We start from the raw sequence: 25,372 nt of genomic DNA, 5'->3' as shown, positions 1-25,372 counted from the left end.
AGTCAGTTTTTTTTTTTTAATTTTTTTTTAATGTTTATTTATTTTTGAGAGAGACAGAGACAGAATGCAAGTGGGTTAGGGGCAGGGAGGGAGACACAGAATCCAAAGCAGGCTCCAGGCTCTGAGCTGTCAGCCCAGAGCCCGACATGGGGCTCGAACTCACGAGCCGTGAGATCGTGACCTGAGCCGAAGTCGGACGCCCAACCGACTGAGCCACCCAGGCGCCCCAAGAGTAGTCAGCTTTAAGTGGGACATTCACCCTATACTCCAAATCTTCCCTCTCTTCCAACTCCTTCCCATCACCACCTACCCAAGATTTGTATCGCTGGAAAGAAATAGACCTGTCTACACTCCAACCAATACGGCCTTTAAAAGGTAAAGGGAAAGTTGTTTTCATAGTATTTTATTATAAAAGGAACACACGGTCCGTGTAGAAAAATAAGGAAGGAACATGGAAAGCACCCATAATTAACGCCATGACCCTGAAACAACCACTTTTTAAAAAAAATTTTTTTTTCAATGTTTATTTATTTTTGGGACAGAGAGAGACACAGCATGAACGGGGGAGGGGCAGAGAGAGAGGGAGACACGGAATCGGAAGCAGGCTCCAGGCTCTGAGCCGTCAGCCCAGAGCCCGACACGGGGCTCGAACTAACAGACTGCGAGATCGTGACCTGGCTGAAGCCGGACGCTTAACCGACTGCGCCACCCAGGCGCCCCCTGAAACAACCACTTTTAATGTGTGGGCCAATGTTAGTCTGTTTCATCATTTCTGAAATTGTACATACTTCCGTCATGTTTCTCATGTGCCTGTGACATAAATATTTCCCATGTTGCTACAATCTCTTAATAAATGTAATTTTTTATCTGCCGTGTGGATGTATGCAGAAGAGTCTCGATGGTGAGAAGGAGAGAGACGCAGAAGGACTCACTGCAGTCAGTTATCTGGGGCCGTATTGTCTTTGAGGACAGGGAGCTTCAGGATTCACACAGGTCGCTCTGGAAGAGTCCTTCTCCTTCTTTGGAACCGCAGCATCCTCTTGTCCTCCCCAAGGGGAGTTCAGGCCAGGCAAGAATTCTGATTCTCTGATTCTGGCCCCTCTGATTCTCCTCCCCCGGTCTCAGGCAAGACAATGGAGATTAAATGTGGTTCTGGTAATCCGGGTCCTCTGCTTCTTCCTCTATGGCTTCCGGGTGCAAGAGAAGTGAATAGGTGATGGCATTCTCAGCCTAGAGAGAGCAGAAAGGAGAGTCACAGGGATGGAGGCAGCAGAAGAGGGGGGAGAAGGAGATGGCTGGGACGGCTCACCTCAACTTTGGCTGCATCTTCAGCATCTGTGAGATTGGCTGTGGGCAACAAGAACAGAGATCAGCCAGGGCACTGTTGCAGAAGAGGACCTACCACACTGCCGCAGAGGCTGCAAAGACAAAGCCCGAACCAGACCTGCAAGAAGGACCTGTAGGCCAAGAGCTCCGTTCACCACCCAGGCTCCCCACCCTGGCCAAGCTGGCAGAAGGAGGCAGTCTGTGCTGCGTGCGTTTCAGAGAGTGGCTGACTTTTTCTAGAGGCAAACTAGCCAGCTTGGGGGATCTGAGAACCGGGGAAGAGCTGGGAGCTGTTCAGTATCACAGGGAAGTCAAGTCCAGATTTTTGCCAACCCCAGGAGACCCGGGGTGGGGGTGGGGGGCGTCTGGGCATCGGCCAGATGCCCTGCATCTTGCTGGGAACTCTCAGAAGAAGGTGATGCTCCCTGACGTTAAAAGGAAAGAAAGCACAACGGTGAAAGCGAGGGAGGGAAAGAGGGAAGCAAGCAAATCAGGCCAGTCGACTCCCTGGTAAATCGCTAAAACACACCAAATTCCCACATGTGTTTTGCCAAAAAGCTCACTTCGCCAGGGCGGGAAGTAGCCTCAGTATCTGCGAAGCAGCATTCCTCAGGAAGGGGCTGGAGGGTCTGGGACAATACGTTTAGTGTCTCCACTCCCCCTCTGAACACAAAGAGTCTCTGTTCGCCATGCTGCAAAGTCTGGAGCAAACCTCTTCCCCAATTCTCCTTCCAATACATTTCTCAATAATCCCAGCAACCTCGCCAGCTGATGGGAAACAACCAGCCCCAGTGCCTGGCTGTGAAATAAATACTCGTGGAATATATTTATGCCAGTATGGACGGAGCCAAACCTCCAGGTGGCTCTTCCCAGTTGTGCTGGGGCTTTACTCTACATCTGCTTTGGCCTGGTGTGGGCTCAGGCCCCGCGTCCCCGCGTGACCTGGCCAAGAACGCAAGGGCCTTGCTCAAAGCACAGCGGGACGAACGCCATTTTGCTCAAGCTCTCGAATCTGTTGGTCCTTTTCTGAGTCACACTCCTGCCGTCTGACCCAGAGTCCTCGAGGGCCTCCTGTTCTTCTCTTGTTGCTGCTGGGGAGCCCCTCGAGAATGTCTTGGGTTCCCTCGTGCTCCAGCTAAACTACAGTCAGGAGGTCGCCTGGAATACTCCTGTTCCTACCTCAGCCGGGGGTTGAATGGTCACTGACTCTCAGAGTGTCGGGCCTGGAAGGGCTTCAAGGTCATCCAGGCCACTCCACTCCTGTCCTCAGGGAGGTCCCTGCACCCCCATGGTGGGGAACATTCAAGATTCCACCTGATGATGATGACAGAGCTAGGACCACGTCCGTGTTTAATAAACTTACTCAAGTGGGCATCAGAACCAAGCTTTGCCCACAAGTGAAGCTCACTGATGAATGCACCCAGTCCTCTAGAACTTTCTCAAGCCCAGATCTCCCCCTGATGCCCCACCCTTACCGCATCACTCCCAGAAACTCCTCACCATGTCCTGGGAGTATTCCCTAGGTCTCCCCCTCGTTTCCTCTCAATCCTATTCGTCTCAGTCTTACCACTTCTAACCTCTGTCCCGTGCCAGCTTGGCCAACCCCCCCAGAGAGGCCCAGATATCTCTTATTTCCTGCTCTGGAAACGTTCCCAGCGTTCCTGGCTCCGAAATTCGGACACGGCCCTCCCCTCTCTATCTGGGACAGGTGGTCTTCTGCCCCTCATCCCCAGTGAGGTCCTCTCGAAGCCCAGGAGTTAGTCTCAGAATTGACCAAGCGACTTGAGCCCCTGTCCTCCTCCCACTGCCCCCTCCCTCTCCTGCGCTCCCAGCTGAACTCACACAAGCCGCTTCCTGCTGACTCCAATCCACCTGGCAGCCCCAGGCAGGGGAGCTGCACTCACCTGGTTCCTCAGGGAGGGTCTCTCCCATTTCCCTGTGCTCAGGGTATCCTAGGAGAGCCATGGGGGAGGGGGGGGCACATAGAAGGTTAGTAGGACTACGGGCTGGGGCCTGAGTCCTGGGACAAGGACCCAGGGCAGGAATGGATTAGAACCAACACAGACCCCTCCCCCACAGAGACTCCTCCCCACGCCCTGGCTCTCCTGCCCAGGCCCTGCCTGTAAGAGGGCTGGTCCAGAGAGACAGGTTGGGCGCTTGGGTTAACGGTGGCGTCTCCTGGGACCGCCAGAAAGGCCCCTCCGAGGCATCTTTCTCAGGCTCGTTCTGCCTTTTAAAAAAGCACTACTTTCTCCCACTCAGTGTCTCTCTCTGCATCTCCGCACTTGCTTGTCATCAGTGACTGAGGCGCAGGCTTGCAAAGTGCTTTGCGAGGTATTATTAGTAACAGTCTTTCCTCCTCTCAATGGTTCTGAGTCCTTTTCCGCCTTCTTCCCCTGGGTGTCTTCCGACTTCCTCTCCAGCAAGCCGGCTTTTCCACGTGAGGAACAGCGACGATTTGCCTATTAGATCTCTATGGCACCTGCCCTCCTCTCTCAGCTCCTTTGCTAACGTTAGTGCTAAGCGGGAAGGAACTGGTTTCCAAGGGCCCAGAATCTTCAGCGCGCCCATCAGTGAACGGAAGGCTGCCTGGCAAACTGTGCTGGGTGGTGCAGAGGGGAAGTGAGCGAGGAGTTACGGCTACTTCCCTCCTGTGGTCTTGCCATCCTCTTTGGAACACAGTTTCGTTCTTTAATGTGGCCTCCGCGGTCTGCGTGACCCGGCCCTTGTCCATTTGCCTGCCTGACTCACGCCTCCTTCCTTCGTGCCTTGCAATTCATGGCCTCAGTGCCTCCAACTGCCTCCAGCGCCCTCCTTGCCCTTCCCTCAAGTCCCAGCCCAGCTGCAGTGTTCCCCATTTCCATGTCTAGAATGCTCTTCCGGCCCACTTGGCCTGGCCAACTGCTCCCCTCACGTACGGCCTCCTCCATAATGACAACGGCTCTTACTTGCGTGCTGTTGGCTAGGTACTCGGCACTGTCGTGCGAGCTCGGCCTCGTTTATCCTCCTACAATCCTGCGAGGTGGGTTCGATTAGCGTCCTCACTTTCCAGATGAAGACACGGAGGCCCAGAGATGGTGAATAACTCACCCAAGCTCACAAAGCGGGGGAGCCGTGGAGCCGAGATCTAAACTCGGGTGGTCTGGCCCCTCCACGTGTGCGTGGGTCACTACACGCGCCACAGCGTCGCGAGAAAGCTTCTCTGATGGCTCGCCGTGTGCTGCATCGTGTGGGCTCTCATGTCCTCTGAACCCACAGCCTTTGCAACTCTCTACCATTGCTGTCATCCCACCCAGTTATAACGATTTACTCGGACTTCTGCCGTTCCCACGTCTGTCGTTCCCACTGCACCGTGAGCTCCTTGAGAGCGGAGATCGGACTTAGCCTCCGCTGCCTAGCACAGTGCTGTGCACGTACACAAGTTTGTTCGAGCCTTGTTGAATGAATGAATGAATGAATGAATGAATGAATAAAACGTGGGTTGTGGGGGCACCTGGGTGGCTCAGGAGGTTAAGCATCTGACTCTTGATTTCAGCGCTCATCAGGATCTCACGGTTCGTGGGATCGAGCTCCGCACTGGGCTCTGCACTGACAGCAAGGAGCCTGCTTGGGATCCTCTCTCTCTCTCTCTCTCTCTCTCTCTGCCCCCCTCTCTCTCTCTCTCTTCCTCTCCCTCTCTCTCAAAATAAACAAATAAACTAAAAACAAAACAAACCAAGGGGCTATGTCTGAATTATAAGGATTCTCTTAGCCCCAAGAGAAGGGTTCTGGAAATGTTTGGGGTTAGGGCGTTGGCCAAGTAGGAACTGATAGCAAGAGGAACCAAGAGAAGCCACAAACCTGAAGTCTGCTTTTGCCTGTGGCGGAACCAGGCCACAACGGCAGCAAGGATGGCCACGGCAGCAATGCCAGCGACCGCGACCGCAATCATCACTGTCACTGAGGAGTCGCTCCAACTGGACCCTGAAGAGGAGAGACTTCAGGACAGGCGGTACTCTCCCACCTCCCACAGTGCTCAGTGCTTCTCCCCGGGAGCTGCTTTGTGTCTGGGTCCCTTGCAGATGCTACACTCACTTCCTCCCCCACCTCCCCTGAATGGGGTTGCTGTGGCTGGATGTGTGCCTCCCCCACACCAGGTGCCTCCTAGAGGCACACGAGGGCCTGTGTGGGAGCAGAGGGAAGGGCTCCTGTCAGCTTCAGGGAGAGAAGGGAGGGGGGCCTGAAGCCTTCCTTGGTGGAAAGCACCACCACTGGACCCAGCAAGACCTTGAACTGTCGGGGACACGCCACGCCTTGGGGAGCAAGCCAATGTACGTGGCACGAGAACTAAGAAGAACCGAAACCCTCAGTTCTTGGGGACGTCCAGGAGCTCAAGGAACCTCTGCACCAATGAGGGAGCTCTGTGCCATTGCTGTCCTTAGTAGGGGCCTGCATTTTCAGCGACACACAGCCTTTTCAGCTGGGACCTGAGGCTGAGGGCTCTGAACCATAGCCCCTACTGCTGCCCCTTGGCCAATGTTTATCAAGCCCCCCCCCCCCCCGTTCCTCCCCCTTTTGCCTCAGCGCCCGACTGTTTCGGCTGTGGCATTTCTCAGGCCTCCAAGTGGGCCCGTAGGACCTCGGCCATAACTGTCCAGCCCCCAGTCCTCTCTCCATCCTGATGGGGTTCCCACCTTGGACGGTGATGGCCACGGGCTGTGACGCCTGCAGACTCTTCCCTATCAGCCCTGTGCAATGGTACTCGCCGCTGTGACTGAGGTTTGCCCGTGGGATGGAGAAGGTGGAATTCATGGCAGAAAACTGCTTGGATTTTCCATTCTGGAAGAACGTGATCTTGTACAGAGGCTTGTTCCTCCAGCTGTGGCACCTCAGCACGATGGGCTCCCCCTTCTGGAACACCAGGCTAGGGGTCTGGAGCACCAGCCAGTCTGAAAGACACAAAGGGACCCCAGGACCCAGCAGGTCTTGACTCAACTCTGAGACCCACCCTGTTCTTACTGGTGGGACACAGTGTGTGGAGGGAAGAGCTTGAGATCGCAATCCAGCGGCCTCGGTCTCCAAAGCTGGCTCCATCATTTGGGAGCTCGGCAATCTTGGGCCTCTTCTGGGCCGTGGATTCCTCAGCTGTGAAAATGGATGACGTAATACCACGCATCTACAATAGTTTCTGGCACATAGTAGGTGTTCAGGATACGCCCGTCTTCTCTTTCCTGTCCTGAGAGAGGGCAGCTACAGCCCTGTCCTGCCCAGGAGGCCCTTGTGAGAAGGATACAAGAGACCGCACCCAAAAAGGGGGGGGGCGCCTGGGTGGCTCAGTCAGGTAAGCTGTCGACTGCGGCTCAGGTCATGATCCCACAGTCTGTGAGTTTGAGCCCTGCGTTGGGCTCTGTGCTGACAGCTCAGAGCCCGAAGCCTGCTTCAGAGTCTGTGTCTCCCTCTCTCTCTGCCCCTTTCCTGCTCACGCTCTGTCTCTCTCTCTCTCAAAATAAATAAACATTAAAAAAAGAAAAAAACAAAATACCAAAAAAAAAAGACCCCAGGATGCGGTCCCTTCCTTGGGGGAGCGATGGGAGAGATCCAGTCTGACCTAGGAGGTAACATGTGAGGGGACACGGCAGCGACATGCGTCTTCCGGGAGAGTACGAAATCATGGACATGAAACAAATATTGGTTTATTTGACGTATGTTGGTAACGTGGAGTTTTACTTCAGCGGGGTCTTTGCCTGAAGGCAGCAGTGTCATGGGCAGGGCACTAGCCTGCTGCATACCCCTTCCCCCCCCATTTTCATCCTTTTACCGAGGAAGAAAAAAATATTTAGTAATTTTGTTGTATAGGGAAAAGAGCCTATGAGGGATATTTGTACTCCTGACCTCAGCCCAGGTACTCCTTTTCTTTTCTTTTCTTTTCTTTTCTTTTCTTTTCTTTTCTTTTCTTTTCTTTTCTTTTCTTTTCTTTTCTTTCTTTAATTTTTATTTTTGAGAGGGAGAGAGACAAAGAGAGACAGAGACAGAGCATGAGCAGGGGAGGGGCAGAGCGAGACGGAGACACAGACTCCCAAGCAGGCTCCAGGCTCCAAGCTGTCAGCACAGAGGCCGACACGGGGCTTGAACCCACGAAGGTCATGACCTGAGCCGAAGTCGGATGCTCAACCAACTGAGCCACCAGGCACCCCACTCCTTTTCTCTAAAGCCGGAGGACAGAGCTGAGCACAAATTGGAAAGAGAGGTGGAAGAAGAGAGCAGAATTAGAGGGAGGTAGGGGTGGAGGGGGGGCGGAGGGGGCGGGAAGAATGACAACAGCCAGGCGCCGGCTGGCCCCAACCAGAATGAGGCCAACCAAGTCTCTACACTGGCTGGTGACCCTGCCGCGGTTACAGGAAGAGATACTCAGTACCCAGGATACTGTGCCCCAGCTACAGCGGGAAATCTGGGCGCAGAGGATGACACCAGATCCTGCCACTTGGGTCCCACCAACTAGAAAAGCCTACCCCTCCTGCTGGGGAGACACGTTCCACCCACTTCCTCCCCTTTCCCTTCGGCAGATTCCTCCTCTCGGAGAACCGGGACCCCGGCTGGACACTGCACTCCAAGGTGAGGCCAAGTGGCCCTGGTCCCCTGGACTGACTGCCTCTTTCAGAAGATGGGACGAGGGTAGGCAGGAATGCTGAGACTGTCAAACTTTTAAAAACTAAAGTAGAGGGGCGCCCGGGGGGCTCAGTCTGAGGAGCATCCGATTCTTGGTTTCAGCTCAGGTCACGGTCTCGGGGTTTGTGGGATCCTGCCCCGCGTCGAGTCAGGTTCTGCGCTGACAGCTCAGAACCGGCTTGGGATTCTCTCCCTACTACGTCTCTCTCTGCCCCTCTCCTGCTCACGTGCTCTGTTTCTCTCTCTCTCTCTCAAAATAAATAAACTTAAAAAAGTAAGAATAATAAAGTAGAGCCCAGAGAAAAAGCCAAAGCTGCTGCCACGTGGCCCCAGCAACGGATTCCTGCACATCTCTTCCCTGTCTAGGTGACTGGCCCTTTCTTCCCTGCCAAGTCTGTGCTTGCACCAGGTTTGGACCTGAATACTGGGGAGTGTCCGCCTCAGGCTGGGTTGCGAGCGGGCCACCTGAGGTCTCCTTGAGCCCATGGGTCTTGGGGCAGATCTTGAGAGCAGGGCCCAGTTTCGTGTTCGCGGCCCCCATATGTTCTTCGGGTAATCCAAGGGCCTTTCTGTCAATCTGGGAACGAAAGTCCTCTGCAATCTTCTGGAAGCCTCGCCGAGAAGGCGCACACAGCCCCTCCCTGCTCCAATGACTGGCTGCGGATGCACTCTGGGGGGGTGTGGGGCGGCTGGGGGGGCTTGGTTGAGGGGGACGCTCTCACCTCCTTCCCTTCACCTCCTTCCCTTCCTGGAGGGACAGGGACACACAGGTCAAGGCCCTGCCGGTCCTCAGAGCTTTCCCTCCAGGCCTGTCACTTCCTGCTGGGCTGAGAGCGGGCCCCTTGCTTTTGAGGAAAATTCGGGAATCAGGTGAGGGAAAGGGACGACAGGAAGAGTGACAGTGACGGGTATGCATCTCAATTGCCTGGTGGCTTTTCTTCGGGGAGAAACTACTGTTTTGTCCGGAGCTTTGTATAACCGGTCCTCTGTTTAGCAAACATCCTTTAAGGCCTGCCCTCGTCAGGGGCTGGAAATGCAAAGATAGTTAAAACACAATTTTCAGGTCAAGTTGCCTGGAGGGCAGGGGGCAGGGAAATGCTGGTACCACCAGGACCTGGGGAAGGAGGCATAATTAGCCCCCAGGAGCAGATGAGGAAACAGGCCCGAGGGCAGACCGTAGCTCGGAGTTTACACGGCTGGTAATGTCCAGGCCAGGGACGCAGCTGTGGTCCATCTGCACTCCGTGACCGCTACAAAAATGGGTTTCTATGCAGTCAGAATTTCCTTCTGCTTCTCTCACACCCCGGGGCTGCTTGTTTGTAGCCCTCGTAAGGTTCTCGCTCAATCAGGAATCTCTTAGGAACACACACCGAGCAAAGGGGGTGGGCGAAAAGGGAAACGAGTGGAGAAAACAACTTCAAACAGCTCACTGGCGATGCTTCCCAGTAAACAGGCCACCTCGCTTCCCTAAAAAACCTCTGTAAGCAGATTCCGTCTCTCCTTGCCCTCCCGGACCGTCCCCGGGGCCTTCCTCCACTGACCGGAAAACACATCCAGATACACGGGGTCACTGAGGCTGGTCTGGTCCGTCTGGCACGTGTACTCCCCTCTATCCTTCTCGGTGGCCTTAAAGCTGTAGTTGGGCCGGACCTGCGTGGGGATGGAGCTCCCATTATGGAACCACCGGATGGAGTGGTCCCCGGCTGTGTGGGCCCCCTGGCACTTCAGAGTCACATCGTCCTCCCGGAGCACGAGGATCCACGGGGGCTCCAGGTCCACCACAGCCTTCGGGAGACCTGCTCCGGGGCAGAGAGAAGGGGAAGCATGAGGAAAAGGGGCCCCGAGAGCCTAAGCGGGCCCCGAACTTCAAGCACCTGAGGTCCCGCTGGGGACATCAAGCGTGGAACCCGGCCCAGAACCGTTCTGCAAATGTAGGCAGCTCCTTTTACTCGTACACCCCACCGCAGGGGCCCCTGGGAAGCCAGGTCCCCTCAGAGAGTGTCGCCGTTCCTCAGAAAGACAGGGCAAGAGGTAAGAGAAAGGGAGAAGGGGCAAGGCAAACATTCTAGAAGTATATCTCACCGGGGGCCATCCGAAGCAGGTCTTTCTTTCTTTCTTTCTTTCTTTCTTTCTTTCTTTCTTTCTTTCCTCTCTTTCTTTTTCTTTCTTTCTTTCCTCTTTCTTTCCTCTCTTTCTTTCTTTCTTCCTTTCCTCTCTTTCTTCTTTCTTTCTTTCTTTCTTTCTTTTCTTTCTGTCTTTCTTTCCTCTTTCTTTCCTTCTTTTCTTTCTTTCTTTCTTTCTTTCTTTCTTTCTTTCTTTCCTCTCTTTCCTCTCTTTCTTTCTTTCCTCTCTTTCTTTCTTCTCTTTCTTTCTCTTCCTTGTTTCTTTGTTTCTTTCTTTCTCCTTCCTTCCTTCCTTCCTTCCTTCCTTCCTTCCTCTCTCTCTCTTTCACACACACACACACACACACACACACACTACACATGCATGCCCTTTTGGAACTCACTTTCCTCCCCTGTAACCTGAGGCATGTGAACACTGTGGATAAACTCTCTGCAGAGCTGGATGAAGACCGTGGGAGCATCTGGTGAAAGTGTCAGGCATGAGGCAGACATCAGGTTTCCGTTCTGACCTGATGTCAATCTTTATCCCTTAGACTAGACCTATCCTCACCCAAGTACAGTGGAGGCTCTGTGGCCTCAAAAGGATAAAGAAAGAGAGAGAAAGGCTGGGGTGGGGGGTCAGTCTAGGGATCCTGGGTTCAGTGCCCCAGGGAGAACCTCCGCCTCCCCCCCTGGGGGGCCTGGGACCTGGGGAGCTTAGTGGCAGAGAGAAAGAAGGCCCTGCAGAGTTTGCTTCAGCAAGCTGCACCCAGGGGTCTCTCCTCCTATTTCCATCCAGGGAAACAGGCCCCGAAGCCCTCAGATACACCCAAAGTGGAAAATTTATCAACACACGGAGACATCCCGGGCAGATGATGGGATTTTGTGTGCAGCTGAAACTAAAATTGTCTGGGCTCTTGATTTTACTTGGGGAGAGGAAGATGCGAGAGAGACGATGAGTTATGTTCTGTGACGGTATCTGTGACAGCTCACCAGCAGGGAACCAGAAGGGCTGAAGCCACCTATGCCCCCAAGGCTCCCCTGCTTCCCTGGGAGAAGGGGAAAGAGAAAGGAGGGGAGGGGACGGGGCATCTTCCGGGAGACTCCACTTCAGTATGGGGTTACTGGGGCACTCAGGGCACCTCCAGATGGGGTGCTGTGAGTAGAGGAAGAAGGTGGCTGGGGGAGGGAGAGGGTGTGGGGGGAGCACTTACCAGGTGTCCCAAGGACTGGACCTGTAAGAGAGAAAAGCAAAGATCAGCCTGGAGTTTAGATCTGATGATTCATCATTACAAAGTATCCCCTCTAAAAAAAAAAAAAAGCCCCCTATGCAAATCCCCTTAACTTCCTTACCCTTGGCCGTCTCTGTATTGTCCCTGTCTTTACTGGTTCAGCCGTGTGTTACTAAAATCACCTACACAAGCAGGCAGATGGATGTTTCTATAAATTTGCGGTCACCATATTCAAAAGGACACTGAACTGTCATTCTGAAAATTTTTTTTTAATTTTCTTTTTTAATGTTTATTTGTTTTTGAGAGAGACAGAGACAGAGCCTGCGCAGGGGAGGGGCAGAGAGAGAGAGACACAGAATTGAAGCAGGCTCCAGGCTCTGAGCTGTTGGCACAGAGCCCGACGCGGGGCTCGAACCCATGAACCCCATGAACCGCGAGATCACCACCTGAGCCAAAGTAGGGCGCTTAACCAACTGAGCCACCCAGGCGCCCCTCTGACAATTTTCTCCAGTAAATTTGCTCTGCTGCCCAGTAACACTCATCTTTTCTCGCTGCCAAAACTTCCCTGCCCTCTGCCTTGGAACCCTTCTCTCCTAAAGCCCGACTCCTTCCTCCGTAATTCACAGAAAACACAAGCTGGTAGGAAACCTCACGCCTTCCCCCAGCTCAGTCTGCACCTCTGTCCAACTTCCTTTCTCCCTGTTCTCTGGACAAAGCCTCCCTGCGTCTCTCCCTGGTCCGTCTCCAGGCTGTGTTGTCATCTCTGTCACCCTGGCGAGCATTTCCCCCTCTCTCTTACTCCTATCCTCTTCTGCATCATCAATTTCTCTGGCCCGTCAACGTAAACATATCCCAGGATTTTTCATTAAAAGAAAAAAAAAAGCTTCTCGCTTGATCCCACATGCAATTCTAAAAGCGTTGCTCTGCTCCCTTTCAGAGCCAGATTTCTCAAAAATGTTTTTTTTCCCCGTGGGCCACCCTCGTTTCTACTCCTTCCATTCACTGTTTCGTTCACCGCAGTTGGGACTCTGCCGTTGCCGGTTCGCTCTAACGTCTCTCCCGTTCTTCCCCGCGAAAGTGTACGTCTTCACTATCTACCCAGTTAGCCAAGCCTGGAAACTGCAACTCACCTCTATTCCCCTCCTCCCAAGCCCCCCACCCCCTTTCACATCAGTGAATCTTGTTGATTCTGCTTCCCGCTTAGGCCTGGAGTCTGTCAGCTTCACTCCGTGCCCGTGACTGCCGTGCAGGTTTAGGTCACCACCAGCTTTTTCCACCTCCTAACTCCTCTCCTCACTCCTGTGTCCCCCTACAATCCACTTCCCACAGAAAGGCCGGAGTTATTTTTAAAATATCGCATCAGGGGCGCCTGGGTGGCTCAGTGGGTTAAGCGTCCGACTTCGGCTCAGGTCACGCTCTCGCGGTCCGTGGGTGGGTTCAAGCCCCGCGTCGGGCTCTGTGCTGATGGCTCGGAGCCTGGAGCCTGCTTCCGATTCTGTGTCTCCCTCCTTCCCTGCCCCTCCCCAACTCATACTCTGTCCCTCTCTCTCTCCGTCAAGAATAAACAAACATTAAGAAAAATTTTTAATATCAGATCAGAGGGACGCCTGGGTGGCTCAGTTGGTTGAGCATCTGGCTTTGGCTCAGGTCATGATCTTACCGTTTATGAGTTCAAGCCCCATACTGGGCTCTCCACAGACAGCTCGGAGCCCGGAGCCTACTTTGGATTCTGTGTCTCCCTCTCTGCCCCTCCCCTGCTCGTGCTCTCTTTCTCTCTCTCAAAAATAAACATTAAAAAATAATAATAAAAGTATCAGATTGTATAACATCACTCCCCTGCTTGCAAGCCTTCAAGGGCCTTTCTTTGCTCTTGAAATAAAGTGTACATCTTTATGAGGCCACACGGGGCGAGGGCTCTGCTCCCCTCTCCCCTCCCATCTTGAGGCCCTCTTCCCCTACTCACTGAGCTCCTTTTTAGATTCCTGACACTTGGGGTTTTTGTGTAAGCTCATCCCTCTTCTCTAGACCTACTTCCTTTTTCTCTTCCAATGGCTAGATCCTTGCTATGCTCAAAGTCTCAGCTCAAGGTCACCTCCTCAGAAAATACTTTTCCTATCATCCTGTTTAAGTGGGCCGCCCTCTCTTCTTCCCCACAAGGATTTCTCTTATAAGAGTCTCCTGTTTACATCTTCATGGCCCTTTCCAATTTATATTTACGCCTCTGTGTTTGCTTACTTGTTGTTTATATCCCCCAGGAGAATGTAAGCTCAAAGAGGGCAGTAGCCGTATCAGTTGTATTGGCCAAGGCTCTGGAAATCGCGTATTGAATGAGTCTAGGTGGGAAATAAGAGGGGCCACGGTCGTACTGACAATGGGAAGTGAAGAAGATACACACACGAGAGAAATTTAAGAGGCAGAACCGGGGACGGTGGTAATGTAAGCGGATGGCTAGGAGAAAGTTACTCCCGCTCGCACAGGTCTATGTGTTAGGAGGAGGTGTGCATTCGTAAGGCGAAGATGTTAAGTTGAGTTTGAGTATGTTTTGTTTCTGAGCTGGCATATCAACGTGGAGGCGTCCAACCGGCAGGTGGAAATACGCAATTGCAGTTGATGCAAACAAGAGGGATAGGTCTGGAAGCTGTTGACGTAGAGGTGAGAGCTAAAAACCAGCGTGGGACTGGCGAGAGGGCAGTGCGGGACAGGAGAGCAGATAAAGAAGTAGAGCCTACGAGGAGGGGAAGAGGAGAAACAAGAAAAAGATGAGAAGAGCAGAGAGAAGTCATCGGCCATTTATTCATTCCACACTCAACAAATGGTAGGGAACACACCCTCGGTAGAATCATTGTAAGGGAGACAAAGACCGCGTGCTTTAGGTCAGGAAGGCCGGCTGTCTTATTTATTGGTAAATACCCAAGTCGTAGAACAGGGCCTGTACATAGCATTTATTTAATGTTTCAACAGGGCAGTTTGTGGAATCTGCAGAAATTCTGCAGGAAACGCAACGTACACATTGCCTGGCTGTAGAGGAAGATCCACTTGGGGCAATGGGAACATGGTTAAGAGGGTAGAAGTGGGGCTTTACTGGGGCGCCTGGGTGGCTCAGTCGGTTGGGCGTCCGACTTGGGCTCAGGTCATGATCTCACCGTTGGTGGGTTTGAGCCCCGCATCAGGCGCTGTGCTGACAGCCTAGAGACTGGGGCCTGCTTCGGATTCGTGTGTGTGTGTGTGTGTGTGTGTGTGTGTGTGTGTCTCTCTCTCTCTCTGCCCCTCCCCTGCTGGGTGCTCTGTCTCTATCTCTCTCAAAAATAAATACACATTAAAAAAAACAAGGAAAAAAAAAGAAGGGAGGCTTTATTCAGTAGAGCAGCACTGGAGGCGTTTCTGAAGTGCCGTGACTCAGCTGTGGCTGTACTTGAAGAGGCCATGGCCTCAGTGTAAAGCATGGATTCAGAGTAGAGGAGACAAGAGATTCGAGGTGGGGTCAGAGGCCGTTCTAAAAGTTGAGTTATCGAGTGACGAAGACCTAAATGTGGTGGCCCAAGGAAGAACGGGAAAAATGGACCAAACCCTAGGTGACTTAGCAAAAGGGCAAACGGGAGAAAACATCAAGTGTCGCCCAGGTGACCTGCACGTCAGTAGCACTGTCAGCAGAGAAGCATAGCCCCTCTCCAGGCCTGAGCTTCCCCCTGTGAAAAAGGAGACCGCCCAGCACCCTTTTAACATGCTATGCCCCTTCAGTCCATTTTATCCTGCTCCTGAGGGAACACTCTCTCTTGCTCACCTCCACCCCCTATCCCAGTATCATTCAGCACTGAGGGCCGAGGGCTCCCAGAGATGCCCAGATTTCATTATCAGTCAGAGCCCCTGACTTGCGGGGTCTGGGGCCATCCTGAGGTGTATTTGAGGCTGGAAACTTTAGCAGTTGAGCTTGGAGAGACAATCCCGGCAATAGAGCTCCCCTAGTTGGTCTCCCCCGACTTCTGCCCAGCCGGCACCATCAGTCTTCGGCTCTCCATCTTGGCCTAGGACTCTGGCTTTCTCCACATCAGACCCAGGACCTAGCCCCGCGCGCATGTGTGCAGTACAAAGAGGCATGCGTGGTTTCTCTGGTCCTACGACGGGCGATTCCAGAATTGCCCAGGTCGGGTGTTCTCTGAGCCCCTGTTCCCTGGATAACCCAGACCCTCTTGTGCTCCTTCCCAGGGAAATCTGACACATGAACAGAAGAGGCTTCTGCTGCCTGAAGTGGTTTCAGGGGCACAGAGAATGGCTATTGCTTCCTCCCTACCCCTTGTCTCAGACAGCCTTAGCCCTCCCGCCTGAGATCTGGTCCCTGGGAGACACAAATTTCTAAGGAAGGGAAACGTGCTGGCCACTCATTAGTCACTCAAATCTAGGTCACTGGACTTTTCGGGTGTAGTGAGTGGCAGAGCACCAGTGACCTGACTGCCCCGGGATCCTGGGCAAAAGACACTAAAAACAACCACCAAAACCGCCAGTGTTCTTGTTTGCCAAAGGCAGCCGGGTTGTCCGAGTTTGCTCTTCATCAGCGGGCCTTCACCTCCTCGTTTCCTTGATGTGCTTCCCGTGCCACCCCTCATCCTCGCCCGACCTCTGCCCCACCAGGGTGGCAGCAGCTGAGGTAAGAAAGTGCACCTGCCTCTGGGGACCCAGACTCACCCAAGAAGAGCAGAGCTGTCCACAGTAGCATGTCGCCCAAAGGGGGGCAGGGCACACACTCGGCTCGGTCACTACGGGCAGCAGGGAGGGGGCGGGTTGAAGGGATCTGCATCAATTCCTGGCACACGGTGGCCCTGGCAGCACCGGCGTGGCAGTCCCAGACTTCTCTCGAGGCCTGACCGATTCCACCCCGGGGGAGGACAGACCAATTCTGAAGTCCCAAAGAGGAAGTGAAAAGAAATGTTGTTTTACCATAGGCCCCTCCCCTTCCACCCTTTTTCCTCTCAACTGTTCCCTCCCAGAAGATTCGGAGCTTCCCAGAATGGATCTGGCCCAGCCCAATTCCAAATTCACAGAAATTTCAGCAAGTGGGAAACAACTTCTGTGTCTTTTGGGACACAGCCGGGCTCAGCCTCTGGGAGCAAGAGGGGAATGGCCACCCAAGCTCAGCTCAGACCCTCCTATCTGTTCCCAGGCCTTTAGAAAAAGCAGTGGAAAAGAATGTGGAGTCAGTCTTCTCTGACTTCTAGTTCCATTTGGAGGCCCAGGCGCCCACCATCAGTCGATTTTCTTTATTATCCAATCCCTGACTCACTCCTGGATGGTGAAACAAGAACAAAGAGGTGTGTCAGGTGGAATCAGGATGATGATCCCTGTCCCCTTATTCCCCTTGGACATGCGTTCTTTTGCTCGTTCCTTCAACAGGGATCTTTTGAGCACCAAGCTGTGCCCTGGTTCTTTATCTTCGCCACCCTCGTTCCCATCCCTGTCTCTTTCACTATGGCGAAGCAGCACGGGCCTTGGAGCTAGATAAGTCTAGTTTTGAGTGCTAGGTAGCTTCTCAGAACCTCAGATAGCTCGTCTGTAAAAAACGAAGGTAATCAGGGACACCCGGGTGGCTCAGTCGGTTAAGCGTCCAACTTCGGCTCAGGTCACGATCTCCCGGTTCGTGAGTTCGAGCCCCACATCAGGCCCTGTGCTCCCAGCTCAGAGCCTGGAGCCTGTTTTGGATTCTGTGTCTCCCTCTCACTCTCTGCCCCTCCCCTGCTTGCACTGTCTCTCTCAAAAATAATAAATAAACATTAAAAGAAGAAGAAGAAGGTAATCAGGACTACCCTTCAAGCAGAATTTCCCAGCCTCAGTGCTTTTGATATTTGGGGCCAAACGGTTCTCACGGGGAGGGCCTGTCCTATACATTGTAGAATAATTAAGAGCACCTCTGGCCTCTACCAGCGAGATGCCAGGGGCCACCCTAGTTGTGAAAATCAAAATGTCTCTAGACTTGGACAAATGTTCTCTCAGAGGCAGAGTTGCCCTGGGTTGAGAACCACTGCATTCAAGGTTCTTTTGGAAGAGAAATGAAAATTGGAGGGCTAGCCAAGTGCCTGGTACATCATGGGTACCCAATGAAGGCTAGTTTCCTTTTCTTGCTTTCTATCACCATCCTCATCACCGTTTCATCCCCAGAACATAAGATTCTCTTCTCAGGGCCCTTTCCTGGGGCCTCTTTCCCAAATGCCCTCACAGGAAGCAAGCTTTAATACTCAAGGAAATAACACCATCACACCTCTTCTCACACCCGTAATTTTCAGAAACCTCAACAGCCTCAGCCCATCAGCTGCAGGCTTTCACTACTGGCTTCATTCAATGCTCCTAACCCCAATCTATTTCCAGCCCTTATCTGATTTTCAGGTGAATTTCTTCCCCGGTGACAAGACACCAATGATCGGACATCAATACTTGAAACCTATCAAGTTAATTTGTATCTCGAGACTCACAAAATGGAAGCACCCCTGCCAGTGGCCTGGCCCACATCACAAAATCTAAATCTAAGTCAGCCTGTGCTTACAGGAAACACCTGTCAAGGAAACCTCATGTACACCAATCACAATCTATGTACGTGGCTTTGGCTAGCTTTCCATATCCTAGAAAAGAGGGAACTGCCAGCCTTATAGGGAAATCTCCAACCTTCCAGCTGATCAGGCCATTTCCTAGTTGCCTCTTCCAGTGATCTATAAAACTCACTGTTCCCCCAAATCCCTCAGGAAGAGTGCTCTACTGCTTGTGAGGTCCTGTACTCCCCCAACCCATGGAATGTTTTCCCTTAAATAAAGGACATTGAACTTGTTATTAATTGTTTTAGTTTTGTCATTTGGCAGTCTTGCCAATGAGGATGGGAGCCCAAGACCGTTACTAAGAATCTGGGGTTGGTGCCTAGATGCAGGCGAAGGTCTCCACAGAGCCGTTTTCATTCCCTGCCTCTTTGGCTGCTTTCTGGGATCTCCGGCAAACTTCCTTCCAGTTGAGCTCTGCCTGTTTCATACGCTGAGTTCTTCAAGTGTCTTTGTTCTACTCCTTCCAGGAGGAAAATCAGGGTGTGAGAGACCGGATTTTTCACAGTGAGACATAGTGAGCCACCATATTTGGGTTTGGAGTCCACCTCATCTCCAAGGGAAGTGTCTTTCGGAGGTGCTGATAGGTCTCAGGGACGGTGCTCAGGCAGCCTGAGACAGCAAGTCTGGTTGAATTAAGGAGGATTATATCAACAAGGGAAAATAGTGGGTCTTCTTCAATCAAAGAAAAGTGTGATGGGAGCCATTAGGGGGACGCGCAAAGCCTCAAGGCAAGTCCACAGCATAAAGAGTTGGAGGACTTAAGGAAATAAACAAAGACCCAAAATGTGGACCTTTCTGGTGGACAGCACATCAAAATCTAAGAAGACACAAGCAGACCACTGAAATTCACTAGAGGGGCACCTGGCTGACTCAGTGGGTAGAACATGTGACTTTTGATCTTGGGGTTGTAAGCTCGAGTCCCCCATTGGGTGTAGAGATCACTTAAAAATAAAATTTAAAAAAAAATCCATTTGAGTGTCTGCCACTGTAAAGAAATATTCTCGGGGGTGAAGGTGGGGAGATAATCTTTATAAAAAGGATAAGAGATCTATTGCTAATGAGAATCTTTGAAGCCAAAGCCACAAAATTAGTAGGCATGGGTCAAGGTCTTAAAAGCCACTTACCACCCAAATCTAAGGTTCCCATGCTAGCAGAAGTTTGGTCATAGAACAGTTTGGACCAACACTAGGTCACCTGCTAACCCAAGAAAATTCCCAAGCACTGATGTCTGCTGGACAACACTACACAGCCCTCAACCCAGTGGCACATCCCTCTCGGTTATTAATTTGGCTCCGAGAGACCCACGCCTTGGCTAACGAAATGGGATCCTCAATTTGCAAAGAATCAAGCATTGTCGCCTGCCAGCACACCTGCGTCTTTGATGTCTGAGAACCACGGTCCTAGAAGCTGTAGACATCTATAAATAATGGCGAAATCTTACTAAAACACACGAGAAGGACCACAGCTATTCCGGGAAACATTCTAATAAGGCAAGAGCATTCATTTAAGAAGTGCACTTGGGGGGCACCTGGGTGGCTCCGTCAGTTAAGCGTCGGACTTCAGCTCAGGTCATGATCTCACGGTTCATGGGTTTGAGCCTGGAGCCTGCTTCGGATTCTGAGTCTCCCTCTCTCTCTGCCCCTCCCCAGCTCCCCCTGGGTGTGTGTCTCTCTCTCAAAAGTAAATAAACATTAAAAAAAAAAAAGAAAAAAAGAAAGAAAACAAGAAGTGCACTTAAAAGTAAGGTTTCCAACTCAAACAGAGTGAGCTACCTATTTTTTAATTAATCAATTTATTTATTTATTTATTTACTGAAAATTAGATGTTACAGTTCATTCCATCTTCATAATTACAGACCTTACAAGGCAAATAAAGCAAACTCTTCTCCCGTTTAACCAGGTGCAGCATTTGGGCACTTTTCTGATAACACAGGTTGGCCTAATTAATCAGCCTGGGTTGAAAGCTGGCAACCACAAATCTTTGCAACGTAGGATGTTCCTCCACAGTGACTCCAAGGATCTTAACTCCTCAGCTACACTGTGAGCTCTGAAATGGTTTTCACTGCAACATTTTTCAAGCTTTCACATCTTAACCTGAAATCTGACCCCTCGTCTTACGGCAGGGAACTCTGTTCAAGCGGTCTTCCTGTTGGCCAACCCAGTCTGCCAGCGATCTTAACAGTTATTATGTACAAATACAGCCGTGCTCCCGAGCGCTGATTAAAACTTGTGCTGGGATCCCATTTCAGAGCATCAGCTCCCTGAGGGAAAAGAGAGATCCAACCAATTGCTTCCATGAGTCATAACCCCAGTACCATGTACCTAATGTCCTTTGCAGCAAAACTCAAGAGGTCAGGCAATCTTCATCATCCTGACAAGTTTATCAGTGTTTCCATACAAAGGACATTCGGAGCTGATCCCAGACCAAGCACTGCAACCACAATCCCAAGAAATCATTCCGTTTTAGCACAAAGAGTGCCTGCAAGATGCCAGAGTACGCGAGAAATCATCTCGAAGCAAAGAGTGATGGTTCATCGTCTTACAAGCGAGAGGAAATCCAGGAGGAAAGAAACCTCCTCCCTCCTAACCTCCTCATTCACACTGATGGCTACTTTCACAGCCTTAACTGACGAAACCCAGTGCCCTCTACTTCCTGATTCAAGGAGTCCATTTTTAAGGTGACCGTCAAGGTCAAGAAGAACTGTGATCTATGAATTCTAGTTCTTCAATGGGAAGCTCCTTCTCCATTATCGCTTTCTGAACACATTGCTGGTAGCGCTTGAAGAGGTCGGTGCGCGGGTCCCCAGAGCCGTCCCCGTTGAGGAACCTCTCGGCAAACCAGTGATTAAAGCACTTATCTTACGGGTGCTTCCTGTCCGTGCAGGCCTCCCCTGCGCTGTTCATGGTCATGGCGACGGAAGTGCTGGGCTACCTATTTTAATTGGCATGAAGAAGCTTCCAAAAGTCTTCAAGATTCGAAAATAACTTCGTTGAGAGATTCACTGCAAAAGGCCAATGAAAAGTTAGGGACATAAGAGGCATCTAAAACAAAAGACTGTGAGACTAGCATGACTCCCCTTTTTCACTCGAGTATTCACACCCTACTCATTCCTTATCTGAATTGCCTTCCACTCTGAAAAGACTATAAGGCCATAAACACGAGCCTGACAAGGTAGTGACCTTATGGACACCTCCCGTATCTACCCTCAGAGGAATTCTCCAGTAAATTGCTATCAGTTATTCCCTTAAATAGCCGAGGGGAAACTAAAATTAAAATTAGGGGTGTCTGGGTGGTTCAGTAGGTTAAGCATCTGACTTTGGCTCAGGTCATGATCTCAGGGTTTGTGAGTTCGAGCCCCGCGTCGGGCTCTGTGCTGACAGCTCGGAGCCTGGAGCCTGCTTCCGATTCTGTGTCTCCCTCTCTCTCTGCCCCTGCCCTGCTCACACTCGCTCTCTCTCTCTCTCTCTCTCTCTCTCAAAATAGTAAGTAAACATTAAAAAAAATTTTCTTTAAGCTATTTTTAAAAAATTAGTGGAGGGGCACCTGGGTGGCTTAGTCAGTTGAGAGTCTGACTCTTGGTTTTGGCTCAGGTCATGATCTCATGGTTCATAGGATCGAGCCCTATGTCAGACCCTGTGCAGACAGCTCAGAACCTCCTTGGGATTCTCTCTCATTCTCTCTCTCTCTCTCTGCCAAAATAAACAAACTTTTTTTTTTTTTAATTAATGGAAAACCTTTCCAAATTCAGATAGATAGTGGAGCTACCCTTGACTTTAGATCCCTCTCAGTCTAGAATCTGCAGATGGGATCTTGGGGAAACTGGCAAAAACTGGCCAAGAGTAAGAATTTTTTTTTTTTTTTTTTTTTTTTTTTTAGAGAGAGATGCAGGGGCTTGATCCCACGACCCTGGGACCATGACCTGAGCCAAAATCAAAAGCCAGATGCTCAACTGATGGAGCTACCCAGGCACCCCGAAGAGTGAGAATTCTTATCCGAGTCAGCTCTCTTCCATCTCTGTAGTGCCTGGCCAAGAGAAGAAAATACAATTTCGCATTGTCTTTTCCTTTCTAAATTCAGGCTCCTGTGACTTTGGTTTGGGGGTATCCATTACTTCCCAAATCTTTCTTTCTCAGGAGCATCTACTGCCTTCTTGTTTGTTTTGTGTCCTGAGAACTTCATGTGGCAACTGTGAGGTTGGAGGCCCCCAAAATACGGCTAGACAGAAACATGGGTTGCCCCTGGCTCTAGCTGGAGTCTTTCTAACTGCTGCCAGCTCTCAGAGAATTGTCTAAGTCCTTCTTTTGGCTGTCTTCGGGAATGGCTCTGGATCTTGGGAGGATTAATACCTTTTGCACCCTCTTTGGGGGTGCCTCGTAGGTCCATGGGATTGTTTAATATTGCAGGAACAATGGGGTGCCTAGGTGGATCAGTTGGTTAACCTTCCAATGCTTGATTTTGGCTTGGGTCGTGATCTCAACAGTTTGTGAGTTTGAGCCCCATGTCAAGCTCCACACTGGCAATGGGGAGCCTGCTTGGGATTTTCTGCCTCCCTCTCTCTCTATCCCTGTCCTGCTCACTCTTTATCTCTCTCTCTCTCTCAAAATAAATAAACATAAAAAAAAATACTGCAGGAACATTTACAGTTTGTCCTAGCTGAAACCGGACAAGATATTTGAAATGATTTTTTAAGTAGCTCTATGATCAGAAGTTGACTAAATTTGAAGCGGATAATCAGAGCCCAGTAGAAACTTTGTTTTTTTCCTAAAGATGATGTATTTATTTTGAGGGAGACAGAGAGACTGCGAGCGGGGCAGGGGTAGAGAAAGAGGAAGAATTCCAAGCAGGATCCCTGCTGTCAGCAGAGTCCATGCACGGCTCCAACTCACGAACTGTGAGATCATGACCTGAGCTGAACTCAAGAGTCGGATGCTTAACCCACTGAGCCACCCAGGTGCCCCCCAATAGAAACTTTACATACTCAGAGGAGAAGAAAAACATTCCACAACAAAGAACTGTAAATCTAGAACATAGGTTCTTCTGATTTCTAAATTAGTTGAGATGTTTTTCCTGATATAAAGAAGCAAATTGAAGAAAATGTAGTTGGCCTAGTGGGCCAGCCCTTTAAATGTCATTCAGGTTGCAACCCAATTCTCTGAGGAATTAAAAACAGCTCTTTTTGTCTTGTTGAATCTTTCAAGAACAGGAATTCAGCTCTATGAGCAATTCAAAGCCCACCTACCCTTTTGCTGATTCCAAAACTTCCTCTATTTATTTCAAAAGTTTTGTGGGTATTCTCGAATTCTAATTTACGGAATGGAAGTCATTCTTGAAGACACTTGCATTCTTTCCCTGTGCTTTCAATATAGAAAATTCTACCCACTCTTCTCTAGGAAACCTTATCCGGGCTAGCTCTGTGAAATGTAAGGTTTAGGAAAGCAATTCTTATCAGAAAAAAAAGAAAAGAAAAGAAAAGAAAGAAAGAAAAGGAAAGGCTATTTGGAAACTAAGCAAATGAAAAATCTTTAAAGTTTTCACAAATATTAAGGAAAAGTTTAGGGGCGCCTGGGTGGCTCAGTGGGTTAAATGTTCGATCGTGATCTCACGGTTCCTGGGTTTGAACCCCACATGGGGCTCTGCACTGACATTTCGGAGCCTGCTAGAGATTCTCTTTTCCTCTCTCTCTGCCCCTCCCATGCATGTTCTCTCTCTCTCTCTCTCTTTCAAAATAAATAAATAAACTTAAAAAAAAAAGTTTCCAGGGGCGCCTGGGTGGCTCAGTCAGTTAAGCGTCCGACTTCGGCTCAGGTCATGATCTCACAGTTTGTGAGTTCAAGCCCTGCATCGGGCTCTGTGCTGACAGCTCAGAGCCTGGAGCCTGCTTCGGATTCTGTATCTCCTTCTATCTCTGCCCCTCCCCCACTTGTGCTCTGTCTCTCTCTGTCTCTAAAAAATAAATACATGTAAAAAAAATTTTTCCAAAATCTTTTCGGTAACTTGAAATCTTAATGTTGTACTAAGATAAGTTAAATGATGGGTATCTGTTGCCTATCCAGATCATTTCTAAATAAACTACTGAAACGTTACTTCCTGAACAGAGGTTTATCCACTTTTGGCTTCCTTTTACAGAGTAAGTAAAGGTGTCTGGGTGTATTAGTAAACATGGTTGGTGCCACATTGAGTAAGGAAGAAAATGCTAGAAATTATGAAATGTGTTTGTAAATTTGCCAGTGCAAAGAATGCTAGCCTAACAGTCCATGATTGTTTACCTCTTAGTTTTCACTAAGAATTAAGGATTCTGAGGGTTAAGAATTCTAATTAATATATGTAATTAAATCTACAAGAAATATTAAGGGAAATGTCTCTAAGCAAGCAAAGTAGTATGTGTTTTTGGTAAGAAGAGGTATGAGAGACGGAGATCTTTTTGTTAAGGGAAAAAGAGAGTAAGCTTGTCCTAATTAAAATAATTGTTCCAAAATGAGAAAGAGGAACAAACAGGACAAACTTTAAATGGAGATAAAAAATGTATAAAAGACTTATAGAAAATGAATCTTGGGAAAGCAATTTTAGGTGTGGTCAAGCCGGCTAAGATTGGAATGGGTCTATTTAAGTTTTGTTTTGTTTTTTGTTTTTTAAGAATTTTAACGTAGGAACACCTGGGGGCTCAGTAGGTTAATCGTGTGACTCTCAGTTTTGGCTCAGCTCATGATCTCACGGTTTGTGAGTTCGAGCCCCACGTTGGGCTCTGGGCTGATGGCGCAAAGCCTGCTTGGGATTCTCTCTCCCTCTCTCTCTGCCCCTCCCCGGCTCTCTCTGTCTCTCTCTCTCAAAATAAATAAATAAAGTTTAAAAAAGAATTTTAATATAAAAAATACACCGATGCAAAATTAGAATTTGGCTTTCTCTTTGTCGAAAATGTAGCTGGGGTGCAGGTGTACAAGAACAGCAGGCTCTGGGAGTCCCAGACAGACGAGATCCGGCCACCCACCCCTGACAAAATCCACAGGCAGAGAGTTGAGTAGTGGTAAAAGAAGAAAAAGAATTTATTTCAGTGAGGCCACCACCAGGAAGACAGCAGAGGAACGGCTCCAAGACGGTCTCCAAAGTGCTGAAAATACTTCCAGGTTTATATAAGGAAAATGTGGGACAAAGATGGGGGAGTACATGCATGTGGGCAGTCAAGGTCAGGTGCATCATTATCTTAGGTTCAATCTCAAGCTTCGTCTTGCTGGCTCGGGGCACTCCTGATTGCTTGAGGGGTAGTTTCAGTTCCCATCATGGGAAGCTTTGCCCGCAAGGTCTTTTGCCAGAGTTGAGTTGAAGAAGCATTTCATCAATTAGAAAGTTTGAGGTCAAAGTGAAGGTAGTTGAAGTCCTCTTTCAAAAGGACAAAGTTTCCTTGGACTCTTGGTCAGCTCCCTTTTTTTTTTTTTTTTTGATGGAAGTATAGTTGACACACAATGTTACATTAGTTTCAGGTGTACAACATAGTGAT

The 25,372-nt window shown here is 50.2% G+C and overlaps 1 protein-coding gene across 2 annotated transcripts; it reads right to left on the bottom strand.

The window, feature by feature from the left end:
- Nucleotides 1–723: 723 nt before the first annotated feature.
- On the bottom strand, nucleotides 724–16,209 carry FCGR2B (Fc gamma receptor IIb). 2 transcript variants are annotated; one of them, XM_015084975.3, is made up of 7 exons: nucleotides 15,986–16,208; nucleotides 11,288–11,308; nucleotides 9,513–9,767; nucleotides 6,000–6,254; nucleotides 5,167–5,289; nucleotides 1,310–1,347; nucleotides 724–1,230 (listed from the first exon to the last, which is right to left on the bottom strand). In XM_015084975.3, the coding sequence occupies exons 1-7, from the start codon at nucleotides 16,095–16,097 to the stop codon at nucleotides 1,141–1,143; spliced, it is 894 nt and encodes a 297-aa protein (XP_014940461.2). In that variant the 5' UTR covers nucleotides 16,098–16,208; the 3' UTR covers nucleotides 724–1,140. The 2 variants fall into 2 exon arrangements, 1 of the variants encoding a protein (XP_014940461.2); XR_008293040.1 differs by having other exon boundaries at nucleotides 1,120–1,230; nucleotides 1,310–3,278; nucleotides 15,986–16,209.
- Between the last annotated feature and the right edge of the window lie 9,163 nt (nucleotides 16,210–25,372).

The sequence above is a fragment of the Acinonyx jubatus genome, chromosome E4, assembly GCF_027475565.1.
Source record: "Acinonyx jubatus isolate Ajub_Pintada_27869175 chromosome E4, VMU_Ajub_asm_v1.0, whole genome shotgun sequence".
Taxonomy (NCBI): Eukaryota; Metazoa; Chordata; class Mammalia; order Carnivora; family Felidae; genus Acinonyx; species Acinonyx jubatus.
This window is presented reverse-complemented; position numbering and strand designations above follow the sequence as displayed.